Source organism: Pelodiscus sinensis, chromosome 6 (assembly GCF_049634645.1).
Source record: "Pelodiscus sinensis isolate JC-2024 chromosome 6, ASM4963464v1, whole genome shotgun sequence".
Classification (NCBI taxonomy): Eukaryota; Metazoa; Chordata; order Testudines; family Trionychidae; genus Pelodiscus; species Pelodiscus sinensis.
This window is the reverse complement of record NC_134716.1, coordinates 9,733,508-9,760,145: the sequence shown is the minus strand read 5'-3', so window position 1 is coordinate 9,760,145 and position 26,638 is coordinate 9,733,508. Positions and strand designations below refer to the sequence as shown.

Genomic DNA, 26,638 nt, shown 5'->3' with positions numbered 1-26,638 from the left:
TGATTGACTTGGACATTTGTATTCATTCCTTTGCTGAAATTCAGATAGGTCAAATCATTGCTGCAGCTTGGCAGGATTTACTTGACGTAATTTCACTGCCGCGCCCCCCCTCCCCCTCCCCAAGCAATGAATGGTATTAGAGATGGGTGTACTGGACACCTGTTGGCAGCAAATACTTTTCCAGTAAGTTACCACTTCATGGGATTGATAGTGACACAGTCAAAAAATGTGACCCATCAAAACTAGAAAAGATTGATCTGTGAAACAGATTTGAGGTTTAAGATTTTGTTGTTGAGGAGTCAGCAAAAGGAAATGAAGCTCACCACGTGTACTGCCAGGCATACAAAGCAAACAGTATATTAAACTTTGGACTGTGGCTTTTTCAATCTGGAGAGTCATGCCAAGCCTTTCGCTTGGCAAATAATCCTTCCAGGAGAATTTGTAGATGTAGTATAGACTTGCCAAAGAGCTGTGGTATCTGTTTCAACTGAATGCATAGAGACTGATCATACAGCGCTTTACTGATACCTATACATTGGTTCTGGAGAAAAGAGAAATAACTAACTGGGGGGGGGGGAAGGCACGGAAAGTTCATTTGTTGACATGGAAAACAATTATAAAAAGCCAAACTGTATTTCCAAAGCTTCACACTGAGGAAAATATCCAGTCCATGAAAAGAAAATTAGTAACCAGTGAAATAAAAGCTTAAAACCTCAGTTCCCAGAGAATTACAGTAATGTGTGCACACAGTGTTCTTGGAATGAAGCCATTATTATTTATTCCCAGGTAATATTCCATAATAGGAACCTAGGAAATACTCAATTTTGAAAGGAGAGCAAACTTGGTACAGCCCTCTGTACAGGCTCTGAGTTGCATATGGTGGAAGAAAGTACTTTAGCCTGTCTGAAGAGAGAAGTGATAGTTTTGTGAGTACCAATTTAAAAAAAAATAGCAAGCAAGCAAGTTTGATGTTGTCTACTTTACTATTACAACATCAGTTCTCCAGTACATATCACAAGAAAAAGTTTAATATTTAAATTTCATTAGAAATATGGCTGTTTAATCGCAGTCAATTTATGCCATTAACTTAAACACAATTAAAAATTGTGATAAATTACACTGTTAAACAATGGAATATCAATTGAAATGAAATATTTGTGATGGTTTTTCTACATTTTCAAATATATTGGCTTTAGTACAACACAATACAAAGTATACAGTGCTCGCTTTATATTTTTATTACAAATATTACCACAGTAGTAATAAAAAAAAGCATTTTTCAGTTCACCTCATACAAGTACTATAGTGCAGTCTTTTTATCGTGAACTTTTTATCATATATACGAATACGGAAATTCTCTTTTGGCTACATAGCAGTCCAGTATAAAAGCTTTTACAGCCTAAAGGTAGACTCATTTCTACTACTTGTCTTAGCAATTGGTTGAACTTAGTTTATTTACATTTTACTAGAGAATGCTGCCTGCTTCTTATTTATAAAGTCATCTGGAAGTGAGAACAGGCATTCTCATTTCACTTCTATAGTGAGTGGCGCAAAATATTTGCATGCCACATGTGCTGAACGTTTGTATATCATGTCACGCTTCAGCCACCATTCCAAGGGAAGTGCTTCCATGCTGATGATGCTAATTTAAAAAAATGCATTAATTACATTTCTTACTTAACTCTTTTGGGGGAGAATTATATGTTTCCTGTTTTACCCACATTCTGCCATATATTTCATGTTGTATTAGTCTTAGATGATGACCCCAGCTCATGCTTTTACAGCAGAGTTGACAAAATGCAAAGAAGGCACCAATGTGAGGATTCTAAAAATAGCTATAGCACTCCATCCAAAGTTTAAGGATCTAAAGTGCCATCCAAAATCTAAGAGGAATGAAGCGTAATGCATGCTTACAGAAGTTTTAAGAGCAACTCTCTCATTTAGAAACTACAGAATGCAAACCACCAAAAAGAAAATCAGACGTCTTCTGGTGGTACCAGACTTAAATGATGCAAATGAACAAATAAGAACAGACTGATGTATGGATAGTTATTGAGTAGAACCCATCATAAACATGGTTGCATGTTCTCTGGAATGGTGGTCGAAGCACAAAGGGACATACAAATCTTTAGCACCATGCAAAAGTCTGTTCAAATTTTCAAGTGACGTTGTGAACAAGAAGTGGGCAGCATTATCTCCTGAAATTTCTTAGCATTTGACTGAACAGAAGTAGGATTGAGTGGACTTCTAAGCTTTAAAGTTCTACTTTTTTAATTTTTGAATGCAGTTATTTTTTGTACATAATTCTACATTTGTAAATGAAGTGAGCCGTGCACACTTTGTATGCTATATTGTAATTGACATTTATATTTGAAAATATAGAAAACATCCAAAATATTTAAATATAATACTTTTTAAACAGCATGATTAATCAACTGTTTAATTGCTTAACATCCCAAATTAGAAATAGACTTGATATGTAAATAGCAGTTTTTCTGATAATGCCCAAAATGCAACAGCCATGTCCTCAAATGGTTAAGAAAAACACCATTTTGGTCTGAAAGAGCTTAAAGTGTTTTTACAATTGATAAGTTTCCCTCCCTTTCTAAATCTCAATTTCTGCCTGTCTTTTCATTCAAAGGAAAGGGGTAATTAAACAGATGTCAGTTCTCATAATGGTAACCTAGTGGATAAAAGTGTCTGCTTCATATTTTAGAGAGTGATACATATTTAAATCCAGTTAAGTTTCTATTGGCATGCTTTTCTATAAATGTGATTTAGTTTAAATCTCATTACCGTTCTAAAATGCACAAAATCTGATCCAGAATAATTTAAAAATATAAATATTACCTAATCACTCCAAATATCTTCACTCTTCTCTTTAACTAGCCTTTATCAAGCCTGTTCTTGTATATCCTTTTTATGACTGGTTTTTTGGTCAGATTTTCAATTGAAAATCTAACACCTGTTAATTGTCTCTTATCCTAACAAATTACATGTTGGATCTCCCTTGTCTGGCTCCCTCGGGACCTGACCGGTCCTGAATGAGGGGATTTGTTGGACCAGGGGAGGTCCCTCCCATCATGGCCTGTGTTGCGGCTGCCTGCCCAACCATGGCTTCCCAGACCAGAGCTACGTGGCTGCAGCTGGGGCCGAAACTCCCTAGGTGTGGGCTCTGTGGTCCTGCCCAACCATGGATGTTGCCAGATCAGAAAGTCCCAGTTAGGGGAGGTACAACCTGTACTACATCCTGAAAATGGCAAGATTTCCCCAGCATTAGAAGTTCAGATTTGTGTATAAAATATTTCTTAAAAACCAAATGAACATACATAACTGTGTCTTTATTCTTGTGCTACATAAGTGGGAAAACCTATCTGTGAGGTTATTGGCATGGAAGTCAATATGGCATTTTAAAATCACAGTAGTACAGGTTGAACCTCTCTTAACTGGGATGCTCTGGTTTGGCAATATCCCTGGTCCGGATGGACCAAGAATGTTCCAGGACCAGAGTACCATGGAGGGCTCGTGGCTGCGGTCTAGAAGCAGGGCTACTGCCTGGTGGCAACACTATGGGCGGCGGGGGTGGAGGGAGCCTGCCAGTGCAGCTGCCTGGCAATACAGTACTAGGAGAAAGTAGGGCTACCTTGTGGTCCTGGAAACCTCACCATGAGGCTGCTTGGTGTTTGGACCAGGAACCAGAAGTGGGGCCTCCTGGCAGTGCAGGAAAGAGCCCAGCAACCCTGCTGCCACCCACCGGAGCTGCCCGGTGAGGTTGGGAGGCAGCAAGGATGCCCAGCAAGGCTGAAGCCCAAGCAGGGCTGCTGCCCAGCAGTGCAGCCAAACACTAGCAGGGGGGCTGCCCTGGAGGGTCAGGAGCCCGGCAGTGGTGCTGTGCGTGCAGTGCAGGGGCTGCTATGGTAGGGCCAGGAGTCTTGTGCACTTATAACAATCCAAACAAACACCACTTTGTTTTAAATATACCTATCTCAGAAATATTCCTCCTCCCCCCCTCCCCCCCAAAAAGGTGTAATTTACCCTGAAATATCCTCTCCCTTCTTCGCTCCCCCCAGCCAGATCACCCAACATTGAATCCTGGGCCACTGGCTCTTTTTGTCTATAGAAATAACACCACCTCAAAGTTGGGTATCTAGTGGTCCTGTAGTGTTAGAAATTTGTAATTCCTCTCAGTGGAAAAAGTAATTTGCGGTTTTTAAAAGGAGGTGTATAGCACTTTTGTCTAGCTGTAGAAGAACATGAGAAACAGGATATCAAACTCATAACAGTTTTATGTACAGAAAGGTGATGCAGGCCTAATACCGAGTCTTGCCTCTCTTGGACCTTTGGTAGATTTTTTTTGGGCGGGGGGAGGGGGGGGGGGAAGAGGGTTGAGGGAGACTTTTATTTGGGGTGAAGAGGAAGAAATCTCTCTCTAGCTGGTTTGGAGTAATGACTTTTCAAAGTTGCTCTAGGGATGGATTGGTGACATCCTGAAATATTAATTAGCAAGCAGGCAAAGATTCGCGATAATTTTTTTTTTCACATGGCTATAACTGGCACTCTGGGCCCCTAGTTCTCACTGTCTTTCCTAATAATCCAAAATAACATAGTCTTTCAGAAATAAAGCACAAACTCAATCTTCATTTCAGATATGGCACAGATCCACCTCCCTGATGAACTGTCTGTCTTTTGGAAAGGCCTGTGGAGAGAGACAAATTAGTTCACCCCTGCTTGGGCAGGGTGTGTCTTAGGCCTTTCTGCCTGGAGGACTGTCACTACTCTCTCTCCTGCTTCTTGAGCCTTTTCCCTTAGGTTATGTCTAAACTGGAAAGGTTTGACATTGAAAGTATGTCAACATGCAAAAGTTGCCAAAACTGCAAACTCCTCAAACCTATCCTTCTGCTACCCATTGTCATAATTTCATGGCCACGTTTTTCTCAACAGGGGAGCCAACAGAGAAAAGCAATGCTGGTAAGTATCCCACAGTGTCTGGCATCTTCAGTTGCTAAGCATTGTGGGAATGCACAACATAGGTCTAGACATTTTGAGGAAGTGAAAAATGTCCAGTCAGCTGCCTCTTTGCTTCCCAACCCTCCCTGAGCTTCAAGCTTACTTTTGTGCCATTTGAATAACAGTCCTTGCTGTGAACTCCCCCATCTGCTGTGAGAAATCATGGATTCCACAATTCACTCCCATGTTGTGTTCAATGTGCTTAGGACATCACACATTACAGCAGAACTAATTACGCAATTAATAGCTGAGGATGAAGACCTATTGGCTGGCTTTGCTGACATGGACTTTCCAAACTGTGGAGTAATTGATGGTGCATGTATGCCCATTGTAGCATCACCTCACCTTGACTTAGAGTATATCAATCATAAGGGGAACTTCTCCATGGTGCTTCAGGCTCTTCTGGATCACTGTGGGCATTTGTGGCCTAGTCTGGAAAAGTACATAATGCATCTTCAGGAACAATTGCCTGTACAGAAAGCTGCATGCTAGGACTTTCTCTCTAGTCCAGAAAATTAGGGGGGGAGGGGAAATGTAGAAATGCCCATACGGATCTTAGGTGATGTGGCTTACCCCTTACAGCCCCAACTCATGAAGCATTACATGGTGCACCTGGACAGCAGTAAGGAACGGGTTCAACAGGTTAGCTGATGCATATCGCCAATGTGGTAGCCCCGTGCTGTTGCTTAATTTGTGTGAGAGTAAGGGTGAAGTGTTTGGCCATGCGTGGAACAATGAGACAGCATCTGGACACACAGTTTGAACAGCTGGACACTCATGTCCATGTCAGGGAGGCTCTGAGGAATCACTTTGACAAAGAGGGGCACTGACATTTCTGCGTGTTGGGGTTGCCTCATCCCTTTGCTCATCCTGAGTGAGGCATTCCCATGAAACCCAAAGGATAGTTCAGGCTTCCTAAGGGGCCAGAGCTATTGGTATGGGTTGTGTTTCACAAAATAAATTCATGGAAACCTACATGGCATTGTTCCTCATTGATGTCTTTCAATCAGGATGCTCTGTGGTAACAGTTATTGGAAAACCTCATAATGGTGTTAACGTCCAACTGTCAGTCACAGCTACTTTCAGAGAGACTGGAGTGTATTTTGAAAAAAAAAATCATCTGTTTGAAAATGAGTGTGTAGGCATGGAGGCCGGGTTCCTGTGAAAAGAATGCTGCATGTGCTGACAGGGAGGCCTTTGGTTCTGTTCACTCTGCATCTTAAGACACTTCGGCATCTCATTTTGGTTTTCCATGAGACTGAGCATGTGCTCAGTGGTTTTTCATTCCCATCTCCATAGCTCTTCTTTGCTTCCTTTTCTCTATTTGAATGTTGACTCATATAACACATCCTTGACCAGATTCTCCTTCATCTTCCGTGGTTTTTTCCTTTGTCGATGGAGTCTGTCTGGTGAACGTGCCTGACTTTTTTTTTTTTTTTTTCAAGGTCCATTCTGGAAAAGTAACCATTACTAATGGTTTAAGATGAAGTTTGTAACATTTCACTAACATGCACATCTCTAAAAAAAACTTGCTACTTTTCTTGTTGCCCTAGAGGCAAATACAGACCTTTCCAGACCCTCTGATCATGGTGAGATTTAAAGGTGGTGGTGAAGGGAGGAAAGGAGGTTTGGGGCATAGGTCCCCAAGAAAGTACAACCTGTGCTTGTGCAGCAGGTATACATGGAGACAATTAGTAATAATCCTACACTTGTTCCTAGACAGACACTACTGTGGCTGACATCCCTGCTGAAGTCCAATAGGCAAACCCGGGCCAGCTTTTCCATGAAAGCGGGTGGCACCCTGCTGCTTACGCACCCAGGCTCTGTGCCATCTTGATTCTGGCAGCACAGTATGAGGAATGGTTTGGGAGAGTGTTGTACCATGATGCTGGGGAAATGGCAACCCTGCGATTAATGAATAAGTACATCCGACAAAGCTTTGACACCATCTCCGAGCAAGATTGTGTTGATCTCTGTGTACATCAGTGCTCCGTTAGGATAAAACGCAGACCCAGGCAGGGCTTAGGCAGCTCTCAGAAATAGAATCTCTAGTCGCCCTGCAGTGCTGCTGCCCCACCACCCCAGCTGTGAGAACAATTTTCCAAGCTGCTGCCTCTCCTCCTCTGAGCTGCAGTACACAGCAGCTTACCACCCCTCCTCTCCCAGCTGTGCTAGAACAATTTATTACTCCACATGGCTGCCAACTGGAATGCCTTCCTCCCGCCCCCAGCTGCACAGCAACTGACCCTGCATCTCTTCCCTTGCTTCATGACCCTGTGTCTCTTCCATTCCTTCATGCTCCTTATACAATGGTGTTTTGTAAGTCCCACAGCCCTTCCAGTGACACTGTCATGCTAGATGTTTTTTTGGGGGCTTGTATTCTTCTTCCTCTCCCCCCCCCCCCCCCCCCCAGTGGGGTGTGATTGTCTTGGTCAAACTACAAGTCTGCCTTGAAAAACTGCATCTTTTGGGGGCATGTATAAGAGATCTCCTGTAAAGATGACATTGGCATACTGCATGTAAGGGAATGCACCCACCAACTACTTCAGCTTATGTACAGAGTTGGTTATAACTCTCCTTTGATCTCCTCAGATTATGTCTTCACCTACCCTAGATCGTTGTTAATAGATACATATAGATGGTGTAGAATGATATAAGATAGCTGGCCATTACTCCAGGAGCCTTTGCAGTTGGCTCATTTCAGCTGATTTGGGCTTGTGGGGCTCAAGCTGTGGGCCTATAAAGTTTTAGTATAAGTGCTCAGGCTGGAGCCTGAACTGTGACCCATTTTGTAGGGTTTCAGAACATGACCTCCAGGCTAAGCCTGAATATCTACACTGCTGTAGTCTGAGCACCAACTGACATAAGGCAGCTATGGGCATCTTGTAGTTTAGACATTACCTATAAGGGCTTCCAGAGAAGTCTCCTGGGAGCCTCTTGATTGTACTAGAGATTTACTGCAGATTGAAGATGTCAATGAAGTAAGAAATGACTGCCCTGCTTATTACACAAATCTGATTTGTCCCCTGAGCGTCATCCATTTTGTGCACTGAATAAGGATGCAGAGGCCTTATGGGGGGGGGGGGAGATCAAATATCTGAATTTTCATAATGCATATAAGGGAGCAGAATTAGTTATACCAGAAACCTTAATTATGGTACTTACTGAGTATTGAGTGATTGCCTTTGCAACCATAATAGTCTTTTAACAATGTTAGTCTCTGAACTTTGATTTCTTGAACACCCACTTGAAATAGATTACCACTTTTGCCACCTACACGGCAGCTGACAATCAATATATACACATTTTTTAAAAAGGTAGGGGGAATAGGGCTGGGAGTAGCTAATATGCCTAGTTTCTCAAAGCTAAGTGACCCCAAGGGTACCAAACGACTGCTGTAATAGTGTAACTGTTTAAATGATTGATAAGCTCAGGCTTATGATTAATTATATGCAAGCTCCTGCCTTGCTCCCAGGGAGCTGGCTGCCACCTCACACTGCTGGCTCTGTATCCAAGTGTACAGCGCAGGGCAGCAGACGGCTCCCAGGGAGTGAGTGGCTGCTGCGCCATGCTACAGTCTCTGAAATATAACCTTTTATACTGCAGAGCCCACAGCGAAGATGGCTCTGCTCTTGGGGAGCTGGCTGTACTTCAAGCTCTTCATTATACACTTTATACCAGTGGTCACCACCAGTAGATCCCAATCTACTGGTTGGATCTTGGAGCCTCTGACAGGATCCTGATGGGTTTGGCCAAGAGGCTATCAAGGGCCAAACTTCAGCTGCCCCTCCCTCCACTGCTGCACAACTCTTGCCCTTTACCTTGCAGATGTGCCCTCCCACCCCCACTGTGAGCCTCCTGCTTGCTGTGCAGAGAAGGGAAAGGGGGGGGTGTTAATGTCAGGATGCCCACTCTTCAACTCTGTATCCTATCTCCACAGAACAGGGGTGGGGGCACAACAGGGATTGGGATGGAGGGAGCTTGCTGGCTGCTTTTGAGAGTGGTGCAGGGCCAGGGCAGAGGTGAGCCTGCCTTAGCTACCTGCACCCCCACTCAGGAGCCACCTGAGGTCAGCAAAGCCCAGCTGGAGCCAGAATCCCAAAGTCTTGCCCCAGTCATGAACCCCTTTCTGCACTCCAAGCCCCTGACCTAGCCCTGAACCCCCTGGACCTAAACTCCCTCCCAGAGCCTGAACCCCCTCCTGCACCTCAACCCCGGGCTCGGCTCAGAGCTCCTCTGTCACTCCAAATCCTTTAGCCTAAGGGCAGAGCCTCTCTGCTGCTGCTTGAGGAAAGGGAGGGAGGATGGAGTTAATAGGGTGAGCAGGGAAGGGCCTCCGGAGAAGGGGCACAAAGCAGGCCCAGCAAGGGCATTTGGGTTTGAGGTAGATCTTGGATTGCACTTAAAATTCAAAAAATGATCTTGTGCTTTAAAAGGTTGGGAGACCCCTGCTTTATACTGAAGAGCCTGCAACGTGTAACTGCTGAGATTTTCTGAGGTTACATGGTTACCCCATTACCCACTTTTTAACATCCCTACCCTAAATCCTATAGTGCAATCCTGTGCCGTGTTCTGAAACAATTCCATTTTTTTGTATTCTTCGCATACTATGCTAGCAGGTTTCCAGATGACCTCAAATAATTTCTTTTTAAAGAAATGTGGACAAACACAGTAAAACTATAGCATTATGGTTACCCAGTGAAATAAAACTTATTTAAAAAGCTTTTTCTTCACGCCACTGTAGTGTTTACTTTCTATATTTTCTTTTTCTCGGCTTGGACCGTGAAATGAAACAAGTAATTTTTGCCCTTCTTTATAGTCAATTTGATTCTCCTGCTGAAGAATCATCTCAGTGCTTTAAAAAGAGTTAGTACAGTAAAACTCCAGTGGTCCGGCACTCCTGATAGTCTGGTACCAACTGGAACCTAGAAGTGCTCCGAACAATTGGAGCTGCTCTGCCCCCGGCTTCCTCAAGTCTGCTGCTGGTCAGTTTCAGCAGCAGCTGACTTGGGGAAGCTGGGGGCAGAGCAGGTGGGGTGCTACCTGGTTGGTCCCACAGCGCTGCCCTCTCTCATGCTACGCAGTTCCCCGCTGCCCCTCCCCCCGCCCCCCACTCCAATCCCCTCATAGTCCCACTTCCGGTACTCTGGCATATCTGATAATCTGGCACCCCCTGGGTCCTAAAGGTGCCGGGTTATCAGAAGTTTACTGTAGTTTCAAGTGCACATCTGCTGTAGAGTCCTATTTTTTTTTGTTTGGTTTTTTGTTTTTGTTTTTGTTTGTTATAGGATCTATTTATATGAATAGCTTTTCTCTATCTCCTCTCTTGCTCTTTGAAAGACCCATACAAAAAGGGAACCGACTACACAGGAAAACAGAAAAATTGATTAGATATAATCAAATGCACAAAGTAAACAGAAAAATTTGACACTAATGTGACCTTTTTTTATAAGTTGAAATTGAGAATTACTTAGTGTTCAGACTAATAGTTTCAATACTTCTTTGAATCAAACAACATCAAAGGTATGAGGTTTGGTGTGTAATTTACCTGTAAGTCCAGAAATACTTTCTAAGGCAACAACTTTCTGTATGTGACTTCCTGTCTATAAGCCGTACATTCAACAACCCCCTGACAAAACCTTTAATTTTCTACATGTTGCACGCTCTTGTATATTGTAGAATCACTTAATTAATGACATTCAGGGTCGTCCTATTTTCTTTAGTACATGGTGTGTGTATATATATTTTTTGCAGTCGTCTCCATCTCAACAAGAAAGCAACAGACAAACAACCCTATAGCAAGCTTCCTGGTGTCTCACTTCTAAAGCCATTAAAAGGTGTAGATTCAAATCTCATCAATAATTTAGAGACCTTCTTTGAACTAGATTATCCAAAGGTATGTATGAGTTTACTTTTTTTCAGGAGTTGAATTCGTGGCCTGTGCTAGAGCTATTAAACCATAGAGTAAAATATGTTTTTATGTAATAGATGGAGATCACATGTACTGGCTTATGTATTTCATGACTTCTGTTTACCTTCCCTTCTTCCTGATAACCCAGACACAATATCCTGCTCATTATTCTGCCAAATCATCTTATCTTGTACTAGATTTGGGATTTATTTGTACTAACTTTTTGCAATATATTTACATAAATAGTGTGTACTACACTAGCAACAACTTCTGCTAAGTTTATGAACTGGGCAGTGAACTTATAAGCATTTTAATATGTGGCCTGACTGATGTACAGCTTCTGGTTCAGCCCTCAAATCTTGCTCCACTTTCAGTGCTTCAGGTGCTCTCTCTGCTACATTCCTCTGCTTTCTTTAATGCAGAGGATGCTTATCCATCATTTTGGTATAGCATGAATTGAAAATGACCCTGTGGGCTAAACGCTGTTTTAAAGCCACTGTCAGTTAATGTTTGGATCCCATTTGTTCTTTGGTTTGCACACTTTTACCTACAGCTGATATATCTATCTTAGGGTTCATTTGTGTTTTAGTTTTTGTGTGTGGTGGTGGGGAGGGGGGGGCAGGGTGGTTGGGACTGAGAGATAGTCTTAGAGTTGTTCTGAAATACCAGGATAGGCACTATTACAATGTGTTTTACAGTGTTAAGTATGTAAGAACTGTGATGCATCAGGAGAGTAATCGATGAGAAATATATAAGCCCCAGGATGATCAAACTTTATTCCCTGTGGACTAAGGAGAGGTTACTACAGTTTAACTAGAGCATCTGGAGTCAGTCCAGGCCCTACCCAAATTTAATAAAAACCTCCTGTCTGCCTGAAGCAGTGAAAGGAAGGAGAGCTGACTGTAGTTGTACTGATGTTGACTAGAGGATCAGAGTACCAGGAGAAGGGAGCAAAGTAGAGTGACTCCCCCAACACAGAGGACAAAGAGAAATCCTGACCAAGGGAAAAGAGGGTTAGAAGCATGCAGAGCTTAAAGGGCTGGTACTGGAATAGTGAGTGGACTTGGGTCCCTCTCCCACTCTCCTTCTCTCCTCTTCCAGGGCACTTGTGGAGCCCTGACCCACCACAATAGTATTGGCTATTTTGCCACAAAAGTAAAACAGAAATTTTGTAGCCTTATTACAAATGAGGTCTTGGACACTCAGTGAGAATAAGAGGCTGAGAATTCCTTTCTAGGGTCAGGCCCTCAATCCCTTTACTCCACAAGTACTTGGCAAAGTGTCTTAAGTTCTGTAAGAAAAGGGACCAAATACAGCTTTGTTTCTGAAAGCCACATTGTCTTTCACTAAAATTTTGAATTCTGGACAATGTAAACACTTACACTGGTTTCAGTCTTATAGTAGAAATTGAAAACCTTGCAGCCTTAAAATATCCTTAATATTTTGGGATTCTTAAAATGTAATTGCAAAACAAATTTGGTTTTCTTGTGTGAAAAAGAGAATCTAACATCTAACTTTTTTTCCTGTACAATACTTTTCATGCATAAAAACGTCTTTCCAGTAACACACGAAAATGTTTTACAAATACAAAAATGTTCTTTGTGGCTGAAGGTTATATTTTTTTCCTCCCCTAGAAATACTGATGGTATTCTCTAAACAATGCATTAATCACTAATAATACAATACATGTAGCTATCTAGATGTAAAAACAAATCCTTTAGTCATAGGCATGCATAGCACATTTCATTAGGGTGTGCATCCAGGGAATTTTATTTTATTTTTTTTAAGGCGAACATTTATTGAATACTCAGTCATAAAGGACATTATTTTTATTCATCAAACAAACTAAAGAAACTAAAACTTAACTATAAATTTAATTTTTTAAAAATTAACTAAACTTTACTTAAAAGAGCATAGCATACAATTTAAATTAAAATGCAAAGCCACTTTTTTTTTTTTTTTTTTTTTTGAGACATTAGGGTGTGCCCGGGAACACCTGGCACACCCCTTGCGCATGCCTATGCCTTTAGTTCTGTAATGCTACATTCAGTGTCAAAAGTTCGGATAGAGTTTGGTAGACTCTTTAACTATTTCCTCCCTTTTAAGAATTTGTACACTAATTTTCATCAAACCTTTGTATACTAGTATGAAGTGCTCCTGTGTGTACAAGATCATGATGACCCAGCTATTGATGTGTGCAAAAAGCTCCTTGGCAAATACCCAAATGTTGATGCTAGATTGTTCATAGGTAAGTAAGGCAACTGTATGGCACAATTCAATGCCTTTATAAATGGATCATAAAGGAATATCAGCAAAAAGTGTGGAGCCCTCTAAATTGGGTAACCTATTTGTGGATTCTGGCTCTGTACAGGCTGAACCTCTGTAGTCTGGCACCATCAGGATCTGACTTTTGCCGAACCATGGGAGGTCAACATTATAGTGAACAGGCCTTTTATTTCTGTTTTGCCAAGGCAAATGAATGGCACAGTGTACCAATGTGCCATTTTTCCAATTTCTGCAATAATTCCACCTTTTTGCTGTATTGACACATACTTGCACTTAGCAGTATTACCAATAATTCCATTGCTTGCAGGTCTCCTAGAAGACATTTAGAGATAGATTAGAGGTAATAACAGCACAGAACACTGAAAGCCTGGACTGGCAACTATAAACCGACTTTGCTGGACTGTGGAAAACTTGGCTCCACCATCAATAAGCTTAATAAGGACAAATGCAAAGTACTCCACTTAGGAAGGAACAATCTGTTTAACACATACAGAATGGGAAGCAACTGTCTAGGAAGGAGTAGTGCAGACGGGGATCTAGGGGTCATAGTGAACCACAAGCTAAATATGAGTCAACAGTGTGATCCTGTTGCAAAAAAGGCAAACATGATTCTAGGATGCATTAACAGGAGTGTTGTGAGCAAGAGATGAGAAGTCACTCTTCCACTCTACTCTGTGCTAATTAGGCCTCAGTTGGAGTACTGTGTCCAGTTCTGGGCACCACATTTTAAGAAAGATGTGGCGAAGGCTCAGACAAGAGAAACAAGAATGATTAAAGGTCTAGAGAACATGAGCTATGAGGGAAAACTGAAACTATTGGGCTTGTTTAGTTTGGAAAGGAGAAGACCGAGAAGGGAACATGATAGTGGTTTTCAAGTATCTAAAAGGGTGTCACAAGGAAGGAAGAGGAAAAATTGTTCTCTTTGGCCTCTGAGGATAGGACAAGAAGCAATGGGCTTAAACTGCAGCAAGGGAGGTTTAGGTTGGACATTAGGAAAAACTTCCTAACTGTCAGGGTGGTTAAACACTGGAATACATTGCCTAAGGAGGTTGTGGCATCTCCATCTCTGGAGATACTTAAGAGCAGGTTAGACAGACATCTATCAGGGATGGTCTTAGATAGTGCTTGGTCCTGCCGTGAGGGCAGGGGACTGGACTCGATGACCTCTGAAGGTCCCTTTCAGTTCTATGATTCTATCATTCTATAAAATTGGTTTGGGGGGTGGGAGAGAGACAGGTACGAGTCCGTATTCTATTGCAGGTTGAATTTCTCTCATCTGGGACACTGAGGTCCAGCAACATTCATGATCCACCAGGACCACATATGTTGCTAGACCTGAGAGCCCTGGCCACAGAAGTTGAGAGCAGCTGGAAGTGGAGCTGGTCTGGTCAGTGGCAGTCTGCAAGACCAATGACCTGGGGGTAGAGAGCCCTGGGAGGAATGCCACCTAGTGGAGGATGAGGGCAGGGATCCCTAACAGTGGCTGCTGCCTTGTATGGGGCCAGGTGACTTGTATGGGGCCATGGTGTATGGGGCCAGGGGAAACCTGGGAGCAGCTGCCGCTTCATGCAGGGCTAGGGAGCCTGGGAGCAGAGCCCCGCAAACGAGCTGGGATAAGCAGACCCTGGAGGGTGGGCCAGAGAAAGTTAAGCTTCCTGGTTCTCCTGGGGCAGCAGCCAGGAGGGGAACCCAGGGAGAGCCCAGATGTCTGACCTCCCCTGGTCCAGAAAATTCCCTTGTTCGGGTCCCCAGGGTGCAGGGAGTTCAACCTGTAACTATTTTATAAAATAGCTTCTGAATTTTGAAAATATGCATGATGTATAACTTTTATTTTTAAGGTGGAAAAAAGGTTGGCATAAACCCAAAAATTAACAATTTAATGCCAGGGTATGACGTTGCCAAGTATGATCTCATATGGATCTGTGACAGTGGGATCCGAGGTAAGTGTGTGGTGGAATGGTGCCATTTGGAATATTCACTTGAAATAGTTGACTTTAAAAATGGAGTGGTACATACTGATTGATTACTTCATGAGATTATACAATAAGATTGACTTAAAATTGAATTACAACTGTTAAAAATTGAATTACAGGCAGTCCCCGGGTTACGTACAAGATAGGGACTGTAGGTTTGTTCTTAAGTTGAATCTGTATGTAAGTCGGAACTGGCGTCAGCCGCTGCTGAAACTGATCAGTTTCAACCGTGGCTGAATCTGGACGCCAGTTCTGACTTACATACAGATTCAACTTAAGAAACCCAGGCGTCCCCAAGTCAGCTGCTGCTGAAACTGATCAGCGGCTGATTCCAGGAAGCCCGGGGCAGAGCAACTCTGCCTTGGGCTTCCTGTAGTCAGCCACTGGTCAGTTTCAGCAGCGGCTGAATCAGGATGCCTGGGGCAGAGCAGCTGGGGTGCTGCTGGGTTGCTCCAGTAGCGCGGCTCCTCGGCGCTACTGGAGCAACCCAGCAGCACCCCAGCTGCTCTGCCCCAGGCATCCTGATTCAGCCGCTGCTGAAACTGACCAGCAGCGGCTGAATCAGGACACCTGAGGCAGAGCAGCTGGGGTGCTGCCGGGTTGGTCTGGAGCAGCGCTGCGGGATCAACCCGGCAGCCCCAGCTGCTCTACCCCATGGGTAGGCAAGAAAAGCCTGGTATGCTGGGGGGGGGGGGCACTAGCTGCACCCCCTCCCCCCCCCCCCCCCCCCAGCAGACCAGGGAGACGGGGGTGGCGGGACCGGCCAGGTCCTCCACTGCTTTGCTCCGTCTCCCTGTTCTGCTGACCTGGGAGACACGGAGCAAAGCCGCAGAGCACGCCTGCAGCGGGACAGTCCAGGCGTGCCGTGGCTGTCCCCCTGTGGGCGTGCTTCGCGGCTTTGCTCCCCGTCTCCCTGGTCTGCAGGGAGCAAAGCCACGGAGCACGCCCGCAGGGGGACAGCTCAAGCGCGCCTGGGCTGTCCCGCTGCGGGCGTGCTCCAATGCTTTGCTCCCCGTCTCCCTGCAGACCAGGGAGACGGGGAGCAGCTTTTCTCACCCCGGAGGACGGGGGCGGCAGACCGCAGTGCATCTGGGCGTCCCGCCGTTCCCGTCCTCCGGGGTGAGAAAAGCCCCGTTCGTAACTGCGGATCCGATGTAAGTTGGATCCGCGTAACTCGGGGACTGCCTGTACAACTGTTAAAGGACACTGTCGGCTTTAATTTTGGGTTCTAAATGACATGTTTTCTGAATTTAAAATATTTGAAATGTTATCTGTACCAAATTTAGTGGAGTGTTGATTGATTGCTCCAAATCTAAATTAAGCTGAACCTGTGTGATTAATGCTCTGTATGTAAGTTCTGCACAGGCATGGATAATAAGTGCCAAACCATTGGTCTTGCTAATAGAATAGTTGGTATTTTTGTACACAAACAGGCTTGATACTGAAATAGGCACGTCTCTTGCTGTAATGGACCAGTTAGAAAAATAAGAGACTTCAGGCAGAAGTAACCTCTTTCTTTTAAAGTAGTATACTCAGTTTTAGATTTGGAAGATGTCTATGCTTCTAAAAATGAAACAAATATTTTGATACTTTAGTGCTTGAGTTGCTAGTATTCTGATTTCAGGTCTCAATCATAACCATTTCTGCTTCTTTAAAGGAAAAAAGTGTCCTTTTATTGTCCATTGCTGCTAGTCTGCACAATGCTAGAAACTTATGCCATACTGAAAGCATTGACAATTCCAGTCTTAGTGGAATTTTTAGTTCACCAAATATGTCACTAACCTTCTCTGCACTTTTAGTAGTAGAATATGAATTTCAATACATCTGTATAGCATGAACTTCACTATTAATAATGAACGGTTTGATAGACTACAGTGTTTGCAAATCTATCACTTTATTTAGTAACCCCAGACACCCTAACTGATATGGCCAATCAGATGACAGAAAAAGTTGGTTTGGTCCATGGCTTGCCCTATGTAGCAGACAGACAGGGCTTTGCTGCCACTCTAGAACAGGTAAGTGCAATCTTACTTTTCTTTTGTGGTGGATTCTTTCCAACAATGGGGTTTTTATCTTCAAGTATCTAAAAGGGTGTCACAAGGAAGGAAGAGGAAAAGTTGTTCTCTATGTGGGTTTTACAATCTAACTTTCAGCTATTTTTATTAATCTTTAAACATGGGGAGCATGTGATCATAACATAGAACTATTTAGTGATATTTTAAGTGATATTTTAAATATATATTTTTAAAATTGTAAAACATTCACATGCTTATTAAACCTAGTTTACAGAAACTTGTAATAGACACTGAAACGAAAGCGGTCACTAAGATTCCAACTTTCATATAAAATGTTTGAAATGTATTATAAAATGTGTGTGAACTGACCAGGAATTCAGTGCTTTCAGCACAAGGTCCAGTTGATTGAGATTCCTTTCTGGGGTGGGGGAGGCTTGAATTCACCTCTAATGTGCTTATGGGGCATGTCCTTTCCTGTGAACTAGAATCACAACTGCTACTGCCCTTGTTTAAGCAACAGTTCTTGTCCAATGGATCCATGCATACAGAACAAAGAGCCCCTCCCTTGGTGTCTCAGCAGCATATTCACAGTCCTGCTGTCAAAAGGGCTTTCATGCTGGCCCTGAAGACCCCTCTGCCAACTCTCTCCCATTTGGGGTACTCTGGGTTGAAATTGTTTGGAAAAACTTGTGAGTATTTGCCCATAAGTGAATTTCATCCTTTATAACTATTTAATATAATTAAAAGCAGAAATATATACACCACCTCTTCTGTACAATCTTTTATAGGGTAAAACATTTGGTATAGTGGTGAATAAAGGGATGGTAATGACATATGACTAAAGTGCAGTCTGTGTATGATCTGATAATGAACTAGGGATGTTAAGGACTAGTCAACTATCCGACAAGCAAAAGCTTATCAGATCGTCGACAGGATAATTGACTAGTCGCTCCTTGCCCCCTTGCTGCCTCTATCAAATAGATGCAGTGGGGGAAGGGGTGTTCCTCAAAGCGGTAGTGCCTCAAGGAGCCCGGGCTCTGTTCAGTGCTGCTGCTTTGATACTGGAGAGTCCCCAACTGACCCCAGGCTCTGTGCGTTACTAAGCTCGGGATCAGCTGTGCGGTGCTGCACCTTTGAAATGCTGCCATAGCATTTCAAAGTGGCAGCACCACATGGAACCCCGGGATCAACTGGGGAGTCCCCAACTGATCCCTGGGCTCCTGCTGCGCTGCCCCTTTGAAACGCTGTGGCAGCATTTCAAAGGGGCAGCACCGCCCTTTCAACTAATTGAATAGTCGAAGCAAAAATGCATTGACTATTTGATTATTGAAATACTCACTACTTAATAGCCTTATAATGAACACTTTATTTCTAGTAAGAGTTTTGTAAAACCATAATGGACTTCTTACGGAAACTGTGATAATGTGCATGTTTTCTTGAACGTTCTTCTTTTAGAGTAGTTGGAAATGTATGATGTAAATAAAAAGGATCAAGTTAAAATGTGGTAGTTTAAATAAATTAAACTTTAAACACTTGGGGAAACCCAAGTGTTTAATTTCCATTTAACATCTCCCACCCCCAGCTTTGAATCTTTATCCTGTCACAGCACATCCTTTTGTTATTCACTAGAACAAAGCCAGAAGCATCCTTTATTTTTCTAGTACTGAATCATCACAGCCCATTCCAGGCCCGCCAATGGAAGGAGTGGGTAAAGGAAGCTGTTGCCCTGGAGCCTGGTGTTTCAAAAGGGCCTGAGTCTCCCAGCCATCGCCACTACTATAGCAGAAGCGACGGCTAGAGCCCTGGGCCTTTTAAATCACTGCTGGAGTTACAGACCTCATTGAAGGGTTGGTGAGGGAAGGTGAGGAGGGCTGGCTGTCCCTAGCCTCAGCCCTTCTGCCCAAGGCCCTGACCCTTCCTGGGAGCAAAGAGCTGCCACTCCCTCCCTCCTTGTCCAGTGGCCTAGCAATTCTGTGAGGCTCCCCATTCCTCTGCAAAGTACCATATAACTAAGAGCTGCCACTATGTAATCCATTAACACTGCTGGATCCTCATTGGCCCTGGGAAGTTCCTCTAAACGGATGTTTATAGGTGAAACCTCAGCTTAATATTTTAAATTCTCCATCTACCCTTATTGAAATCAATACTGTGCATCATTTTGATTTTGTGGGCTGGTGGGACCACAGATATATTTTATTCTACAGGTTGGACCTCTCTGGTCCGCTACCCTTGGGATCTGACTGATCGCAGATGAGGGATTTTGCTGGACCAGGGGAGGTAATTTTTTGGCCTCCCCTGCCACTGGCCTTGCTGCTCTACTGACTCCGCCAGGCAGCCATACCGCCAGCCCTCCACCTGGACTCTCTGGTCCTGGAACATCCGTGGTCTTGCAGGTCCAGAGAGTCCCAGTTTAGAGAAGTTTAACCTGTAGATCAATTTTTGTTGAGGTAGCTCATTAAAATTGCTTGTTCTTTTGTGTTTGCACTGTTATACTTTTAAATGGGTAATTGCAGAATAGAAGTAGTATGTTGTATATGTTCTGGTTTCCTGTGTCATTAAACCTTGTTTTATCTAAGTCTGACTTCTTGAACTATGTATAATAGGGCAATGAAATACAATAATATTTTAAGTGGCAATGAGACCATGTAAAGCAGTAAGAATTCAGAACAAATATTAATACATAAGAAAACCACATTGTACCTAATACAAGACAGGTGATTGATATTTGCATTGTTAAAGTAAATAACTTTTGAAACAAAGTTGCTTTCTGCAGTTTAGGAAAAGAAATGAAAGTCTAATTTTTGATTCTTTTTATGCTGTTCTGTATTGCACAGCAGAAGAGTTTGAGAGCAAATAGCACAATGCAAAAACTGTAGCTGCTTGGAAGATTTCTGCAAAGTTTATTTTAGTGAAATCAGCCACCTCTAACTAGCTAATATCTTCTCAGTCGTTTAGAAAAATAAATTTGATAGTAAAGATGCCATAAGTGAAGTAGAAAGTCATTTGACTAGAAAACAAACTTGTACAAACTGTGTAATTGTAAAGCCAATTTTATTACTACTTTTTTTTTTTTTCCCTTTTTGTAGGTATATTTTGGCACTTCACATCCCAGATCATATATTTCTGCCAATGTAACTGGCTTCAAATGTGTAACAGGAATGTCTTGCCTGATGAGAAAGGATGTATTAGACCAAGCTGGAGGATTGATAGCTTTTGCCCAGTACATTGCTGAAGATTACTTTATGGCCAAAGCAATAGCTGACCGGTAAGAACTTCCAGTGAGTCTCCATTAGACAATATTATATTTACAGAGGTATTCTATATTTACATTCTTTGTAAGTGAAAACTGCCTCTTAAATTCCTTTTTTGAAACACGCGTCCCATGAATCTTTAAAGCCATGATAGGTGTTCCCATCTTGGGTATGTCCAGACTGCATGCTTCTTTCGAAAGAGATCATCTAGACAGCCACAACTTTTTTTTGAAAAAGCGATCCTCTTTTTCGAAAGAGTGCCCGAGTGATCTGGATGCTCTTTTGAAAAAGCCCTGTTTGCAGTCAAGAACGCCTTTTTTTAGAAAGCTCTTTCAAAAAAGGCGTTCTTCCTCGTAAAATGAGGTTTACTGCTGTGGAAAAAAACTACCGCATTCTTTCGATTTTAATTATGAAAGAATGCAGCGGCATTCTTAGACGCAGGTGAAGTTTTTTTTTAAAAGGCACATTTTTTTCGAAAAAACCCTGAAGTCTAGACAGCCCTAATGTACAAATAGCAGCATAAGCCCTCCCACTCCACCCTTCTGTCCCTTGTGGATGAAAAGGCCTTTCTGAATTAATCTGTACAGCTGCTAACCTGTGTTCCTTTGAGTGCTCTCTAAAGAGCGACTTCTGTTGGAATCTCTGCAAGGAATTGTCAAACAGCTGTCCAGGTTGTGCAACATTTGGGGGTGTAAGATTTTATTTGAGTGAGTTTAAAAAAAACTTTCAGTTGATTTGTCACCTCCAAGCTATGCACATACTAATCCAATGGGGGAAGCAAAGAGGGCAGTTGCCCTGGAGCCCGGTGATTCAAAAGCGCCTCGTGCTCCTGGCTGCCACCGCTACTTGAGGAGCACTTTTTAAATTGCCACTGGAGCAATTTAAGGGTTGGTGGGGGTGTTAGCATGACGTACTGCAGGCGGCACTGAGGGCTGGCTGTTCCTAGCTACTCCCCTTCTGCCTGATGCCCTGCCCCTTCCAGCAGCAAAGAGCCTGCCTGCTTCCTCCTCTCTCCCTCCCTCAACCCTTCCCCCCCACCTTACCCAGGGGACCAGCGAGTCTGTTAGCCTCCCTGAATCTATGAAATCATGGAAACTTTTTCATCCCTTTCCTTGTTCTGCTAGTCACATTCTTTGCATAAGAGTGCAAGCTCTTTTGTGGCAAGGTATGTGCTACCTGAGTGTTAGTGCCCCCCAAAAATATTGACTGACTGGGGTTTCTAGGTACTGCCGCAGTCCAAATAAGAATAATGGTAGAAATGTAAGTCCATCTGTCCTATGTGAATAGCTCCTTCTGAAAGTAATTAAACCTGCATTTCAATTTCAGAAGTCTATAAGGGCTCACTTTTCCTGTGAATACTGCACATACATAATTTGGTGTTGCTCTTGGCTCAAATATTCTGAAGCAGTAATATGTGACTCATCCTTTTTCAGTTATCAGTCTCTGTTTTGTATGGAGAGAAATTATATTCAGCACGGTAGTTTAATCATATATGGCAATTGGAAATGCCCTTCAACATTTGTTCTTGAATTTTATTTCCATGTGTTGTTTGGAAGTTATTTATTATGTGTGCATTCATTTTCAGAGGTTGGAAATTTGCAATGGCCACACAAGTTGCAATGCAAAACTCTGGTTCATATTCCATTTCACAGTTTCAGTCCAGAATGATCAGGTAAAAATTCTAACCTTATAGATTTTTCTCCTGGCTTGCTCGCTCTTTCTCTCCAATCAGTTCATAATTATAAGGTATAATGTACTTTTTCCAAACTAACCATTTCACCAAATAGAATTGCTAAAGTAAAGCTTACATTTTGATTTGTTTTTGTGCTGGGAGGTCTTTCTAGTGTATTGAGAGAAATTAACACTGAAGAGCTTTTAATAGAACAGATAGATATAAACATTTAAGAATGTGGGGTTGTTTTTTTTTAAGCACTATAGTACACTCCAGGAGAAGTGTTTGGTGCTTTTTTTTGATTAACGTTTTGTGCAATACCCATATAAGAGAGATTCTTTATGCCAATATTTGCTCAACTGGGTATTAAGCAAAAAATTAGAGGAGTGTTTTATTGAGAAGAAACTTAAAGCAAAACTTACTGGGAGAGAGGAGAAGAAATGAAAACAGAACTTTATGTATTATGCAACACAGTTTTTATCTGATATTAAAATACACTTTATATTTTTAATTATAGGTGGGCCAAGCTGCGAATTAACATGCTGCCTGCTACGATAATTTGTGAGCCAATCTCTGAATGTTTTGTTGCAAGTTTAATTATTGGTTGGGCAGCTCATCATGTTTTCCGATGGGATATAATGGTATTTTTCATGTGTCACTGTTTGGCATGGTTTATATTTGACTACATTCAACTAAGGGGTGTCCAGGTATGTAGTTGGAGTCCATATTGATCTATGTCTTAAAAAATACTGCTAATGCCATTATTTCAGTTAAAACTGACTTCACTTGAGACTCTTGTGTAAAACACCATCCTTGGAGATGCACCAAATTCTAGCCTCATGCATTTTCTGCTATCATATGTTCACAAAAGCCCTGTTTAAATTGGAGTGTAAGGTAGGACAAAATTTGGTTCTCTGCTCTCTCTGCACACTTTGGGAATTTTTACATATGATACTGGGAAAAACAGCCATCTTCTGTAGGTGTTTGGTTATGTGTGCTTGCCCTTTTCCTTTCAAGGTATTTTGCACTCAGATACCTAGGGCAAGGAAAAAGTAAGATATACATACGGCTTAAAACATGCCTTATTCCTAGTGATGCAAAATTAGATTGGAATTTTTTTAGCCTGCTTTGACTGCAAGCCTGTAGGTATGTCTATGGGGTGAGTTGTGGTTCTGATTCCTAGCTTGAGGAGACACTAGCTCTGGTATAAGCTAGCACACTAAAAAGGCAGCAGTGCAGAGTGGCAGTTGTGAGCCAGTTTAAAAACCTGCTGCCTCTCATACAGATGCAGCAATGCACAGCGACAGCAGCCCCTGTTCAGGGAGGGAGGGAGTGACAAGCTTTGTGGTAGCCTCCTCTGCCTCCCCTCAACCCGTGCTGCTGTCTCTGATAGAGGCAGCGGCATGGGAAGTGGGTGGGTGGCCTGGTTTCTAGCCTTCATTATGGCAGGTGAATAGTTAGCCATAGTACTGTTGAACGAGTTGTGGATGATAAGCTTCCTTTTGACTAAAGTGTTTTTGTAGTAGTATCTGCTTGCTGTTATTGTGTTTCTAAGTGACTGATACATCTCCAGTAAAGTTAACTGACTTCATTGAGTGTTGAATCAAGCCCCAAGCCCTTCCACTGTGGCAGTAACAAACACAGCATTGAAAATATTTAATAAATGGGTTGCTTTGAAATTGGGCAGGCTTCAGAATGTTGGCAACATGGATTCTGTTGTATATTTATAGGATAATTGCTTAAGCAAGTACACTTTAATTTTATAAAAGACTGTGCACGTCTGATAACGTAGTTCTCTTGTAGACAAAATGTGCCCCATACAATAAATATTGATTTTAGTAATTGTGTTTAAATATTGTCTGTGTTTCATTCCCAGGGTGGTGCTCTGTGTTTTTCAAAACTTGATTATGCAGTAGCTTGGTTCATCAGAGAATCCATGACAATATACATTTTCCTATCTGCATTATGGGACCCCACTATAAGCTGGAGGACAGGACGCTACAGATTACGCTGTGGAGGCACCGCAGAGGAAATCCTTGATGTATAGCCCCAGCTATGTGACTGTGTTTCAAAAAAGGAAAAAGGAAAAAAAAAAAGTATTATAAATTATGTTTATATAAATGCTTTTAAAATCTACCTTCAATAGTTTTATTATATGTTTGGTATTTGTTCTTTAATTTATTTTTGCATGGCACTTGCATCTGTGGAAAAAATACATCTATAGTTTTGGCCAAATGGTACCTTCTTTTCTGTGTATAAAAGGAAATCAAGAGAATTGGTCCCAGGATCCATTTTCTTTTTGAATGCTCTGCAGTAAATTCTAAAGGCAGTATCCTTTAGTATGGGAAAAGCTTCCAGCTCCTGGTTCGCTATCTAAGTGAATTGAGAGGTAAATGGCCTTTGATTGGAGAGTAATATCACTATAGAAGTATAACAGGCATCTTCAGCATTTGAAAGATTAAGCTAAAGTAGTGGAACACTAGGAGAAAAGTCTTAGATGCTTTATGCCTACCTCTTGTAGTTGCTGCAGAGCAAATATAAACTTAATAGATAACTAGGCCTTGCAAAAAACAAAAGCTGGAGTCTTGTATTTATATGTATATATTGAAAACTATTTTTGTCTCATTGCAATGAACCAAAAGTGGATTGAGTTTGATGGGGTGGATGTGGGGAATTATTCATTAGCCATGTGTTGAGGGCATCTTTTGGCCAACTCTGATTGGTTCTGTCTTGAACCATTATTGATCACTGTGCTGTAATTAGCCAGGCTAATCCCGTTCATCATTCCCGTCCTCTTTAAGGAGGCTTTTCGTTTCTGTGAGTGAATGTTTTGATAATTGTGTATGGGGGGGAGGGGGAAATGCATTTCAAAAACATTTCACACGAGCTATTTTCTTACACAGTGTCTTATTGTTAATAAGAATGTAATTTCATGATGCAGGTATTTAATATCTTTTTTTAAGTGAGTATATAATATACCTATATTAGTCATGAATAAATATTGAATTGCAGTAGATATTGTGAGTATATTAACAGGCAGGATGAATTTTGCTGTTACTGATGAAATTGTAACCTTAATTTAACTATCAAACTAAGTCTACACTCTTGGCTTTTTGCCTTCTACTGTTAGTCTAGTCTTTACATTGGATTTTTTTTTTGTATTCCAATGGTATGACTAGATTATAACCAAGTTGTAAATGCATGCTATATTCTTTCCCTCTCTGCTCCTATTAGCTTGTTTTCCACCTCCATTGTGAGATTGTTCTTAACTTGTGGTGAACTGGACTTGTTTGGTTTTTTTTTTTGTTTAAATATTTTTTTAAAAAAATACAAAGCAAAATTGGAGAGGGACATTGCATAAGCCTTATGTTTCTGTATAATTGCATATTGCTTCTTGAGAATGGGATGAATGTCTGCTGCTAAATGCGGTCCTAGCATTGTCACTATGGCAGCTTTAAATCCTAACTTGTACGCCACTCCTCTGTCCAAGCATAATGTGTAGCATATTAGCAATAATTCTATGTATTTATAGAAAATGGACAATTTTTTAACTTACTGAGCCGATCCATTAGTTTGTCTGATATACACACAGGTGTGTGCATGTACAAATTCTGGGGCAAATGCTTCACCCAGCTTCATATTCTTTTGCCTTATGACATCACTGAATTTGTTTTCGAAGGGCATTTTTCTACAAGAAAACAAAGGCTTTTTGATGCATGTTCCATTCTTTATGTGAATTGGGAAGAAACTCTTCCTGAGGAAAGTTTCACACTGAAAACCAGTCTAGTTGTGACCCACTAAACAGTTGCTTTTTTATCACTACTATACGGCTGAATTTTGCTGACAATTGTTTATATTTTATTTGTTTCATGAAGTTTGGTTGACGTCGTTCATTGCACTGCTAAAGTGAAGCTGAGCTTGGTACTTAACTTTATGCTGTTCTTCATGTGGGCAGTGTAAAAGGAAAACCAAAATGGCTGAACAGACTTCATTTTTTAAGTTTTGTGGGTATGAAGAATAACTGTTTTGATGTGCTTTTTGCATCGGTGGAGCTTACATCACTAAAGAAAGCTGAAGCTTCACTTAAGCAAACAGCTTGATTTCTTGTACTCTTAGCAAGTTGAGTTGCTGAAATGGAAACCAATACTTTTGAATACTGCAGAGAGCACTGCAATAGAACTACATAAGTTATGGTTTAATATGGATAATAGTTTTAAATCTTGATCAACAGATGTCTAAAATATACCATGTTTATTTAAAATCATTGTCTTGTTTTTGTTAAAATAAATTTTGAATACAATCAAATGTTTGGAATGTAAACCTATTTTTACTTCAACTGAACCACTGTTACCTTAAGCACACACGACTCAGGTTCCATACCAGTAATGGTCTTGGTGTAAAATAAAAAATTAACTTTAAATCCTAGCATTTCTATAGTGCTATTCTCTGTAGTAATTGAATCCAGATTACTATAGCCACTATGGTCCAGTAAATTTTAGTAAATGTGGATAGCAGGTAACTTT

The 26,638-nt window shown here is 41.8% G+C and overlaps 1 protein-coding gene across 1 annotated transcript in view; it reads left to right on the top strand.

Moving 5' to 3' along the window:
• Positions 1-26,420, top strand: part of UGCG (UDP-glucose ceramide glucosyltransferase) — a 42,779-nt gene extending 16,359 nt beyond the window's left edge. The window contains exons 2-9 of the mRNA XM_075931424.1: positions 10,762-10,903; positions 13,064-13,166; positions 15,043-15,144; positions 17,080-17,192; positions 20,279-20,457; positions 22,029-22,115; positions 22,633-22,822; positions 23,992-26,420. Of these exons, the coding sequence (XP_075787539.1) occupies positions 10,762-10,903; positions 13,064-13,166; positions 15,043-15,144; positions 17,080-17,192; positions 20,279-20,457; positions 22,029-22,115; positions 22,633-22,822; positions 23,992-24,162 (1,087 nt within the window). The 3' untranslated portion in view covers positions 24,163-26,420. The remainder of the gene's footprint in view (positions 1-10,761; positions 10,904-13,063; positions 13,167-15,042; positions 15,145-17,079; positions 17,193-20,278; positions 20,458-22,028; positions 22,116-22,632; positions 22,823-23,991) is intronic.
• The last annotated feature ends 218 nt before the right edge of the window (positions 26,421-26,638 follow it).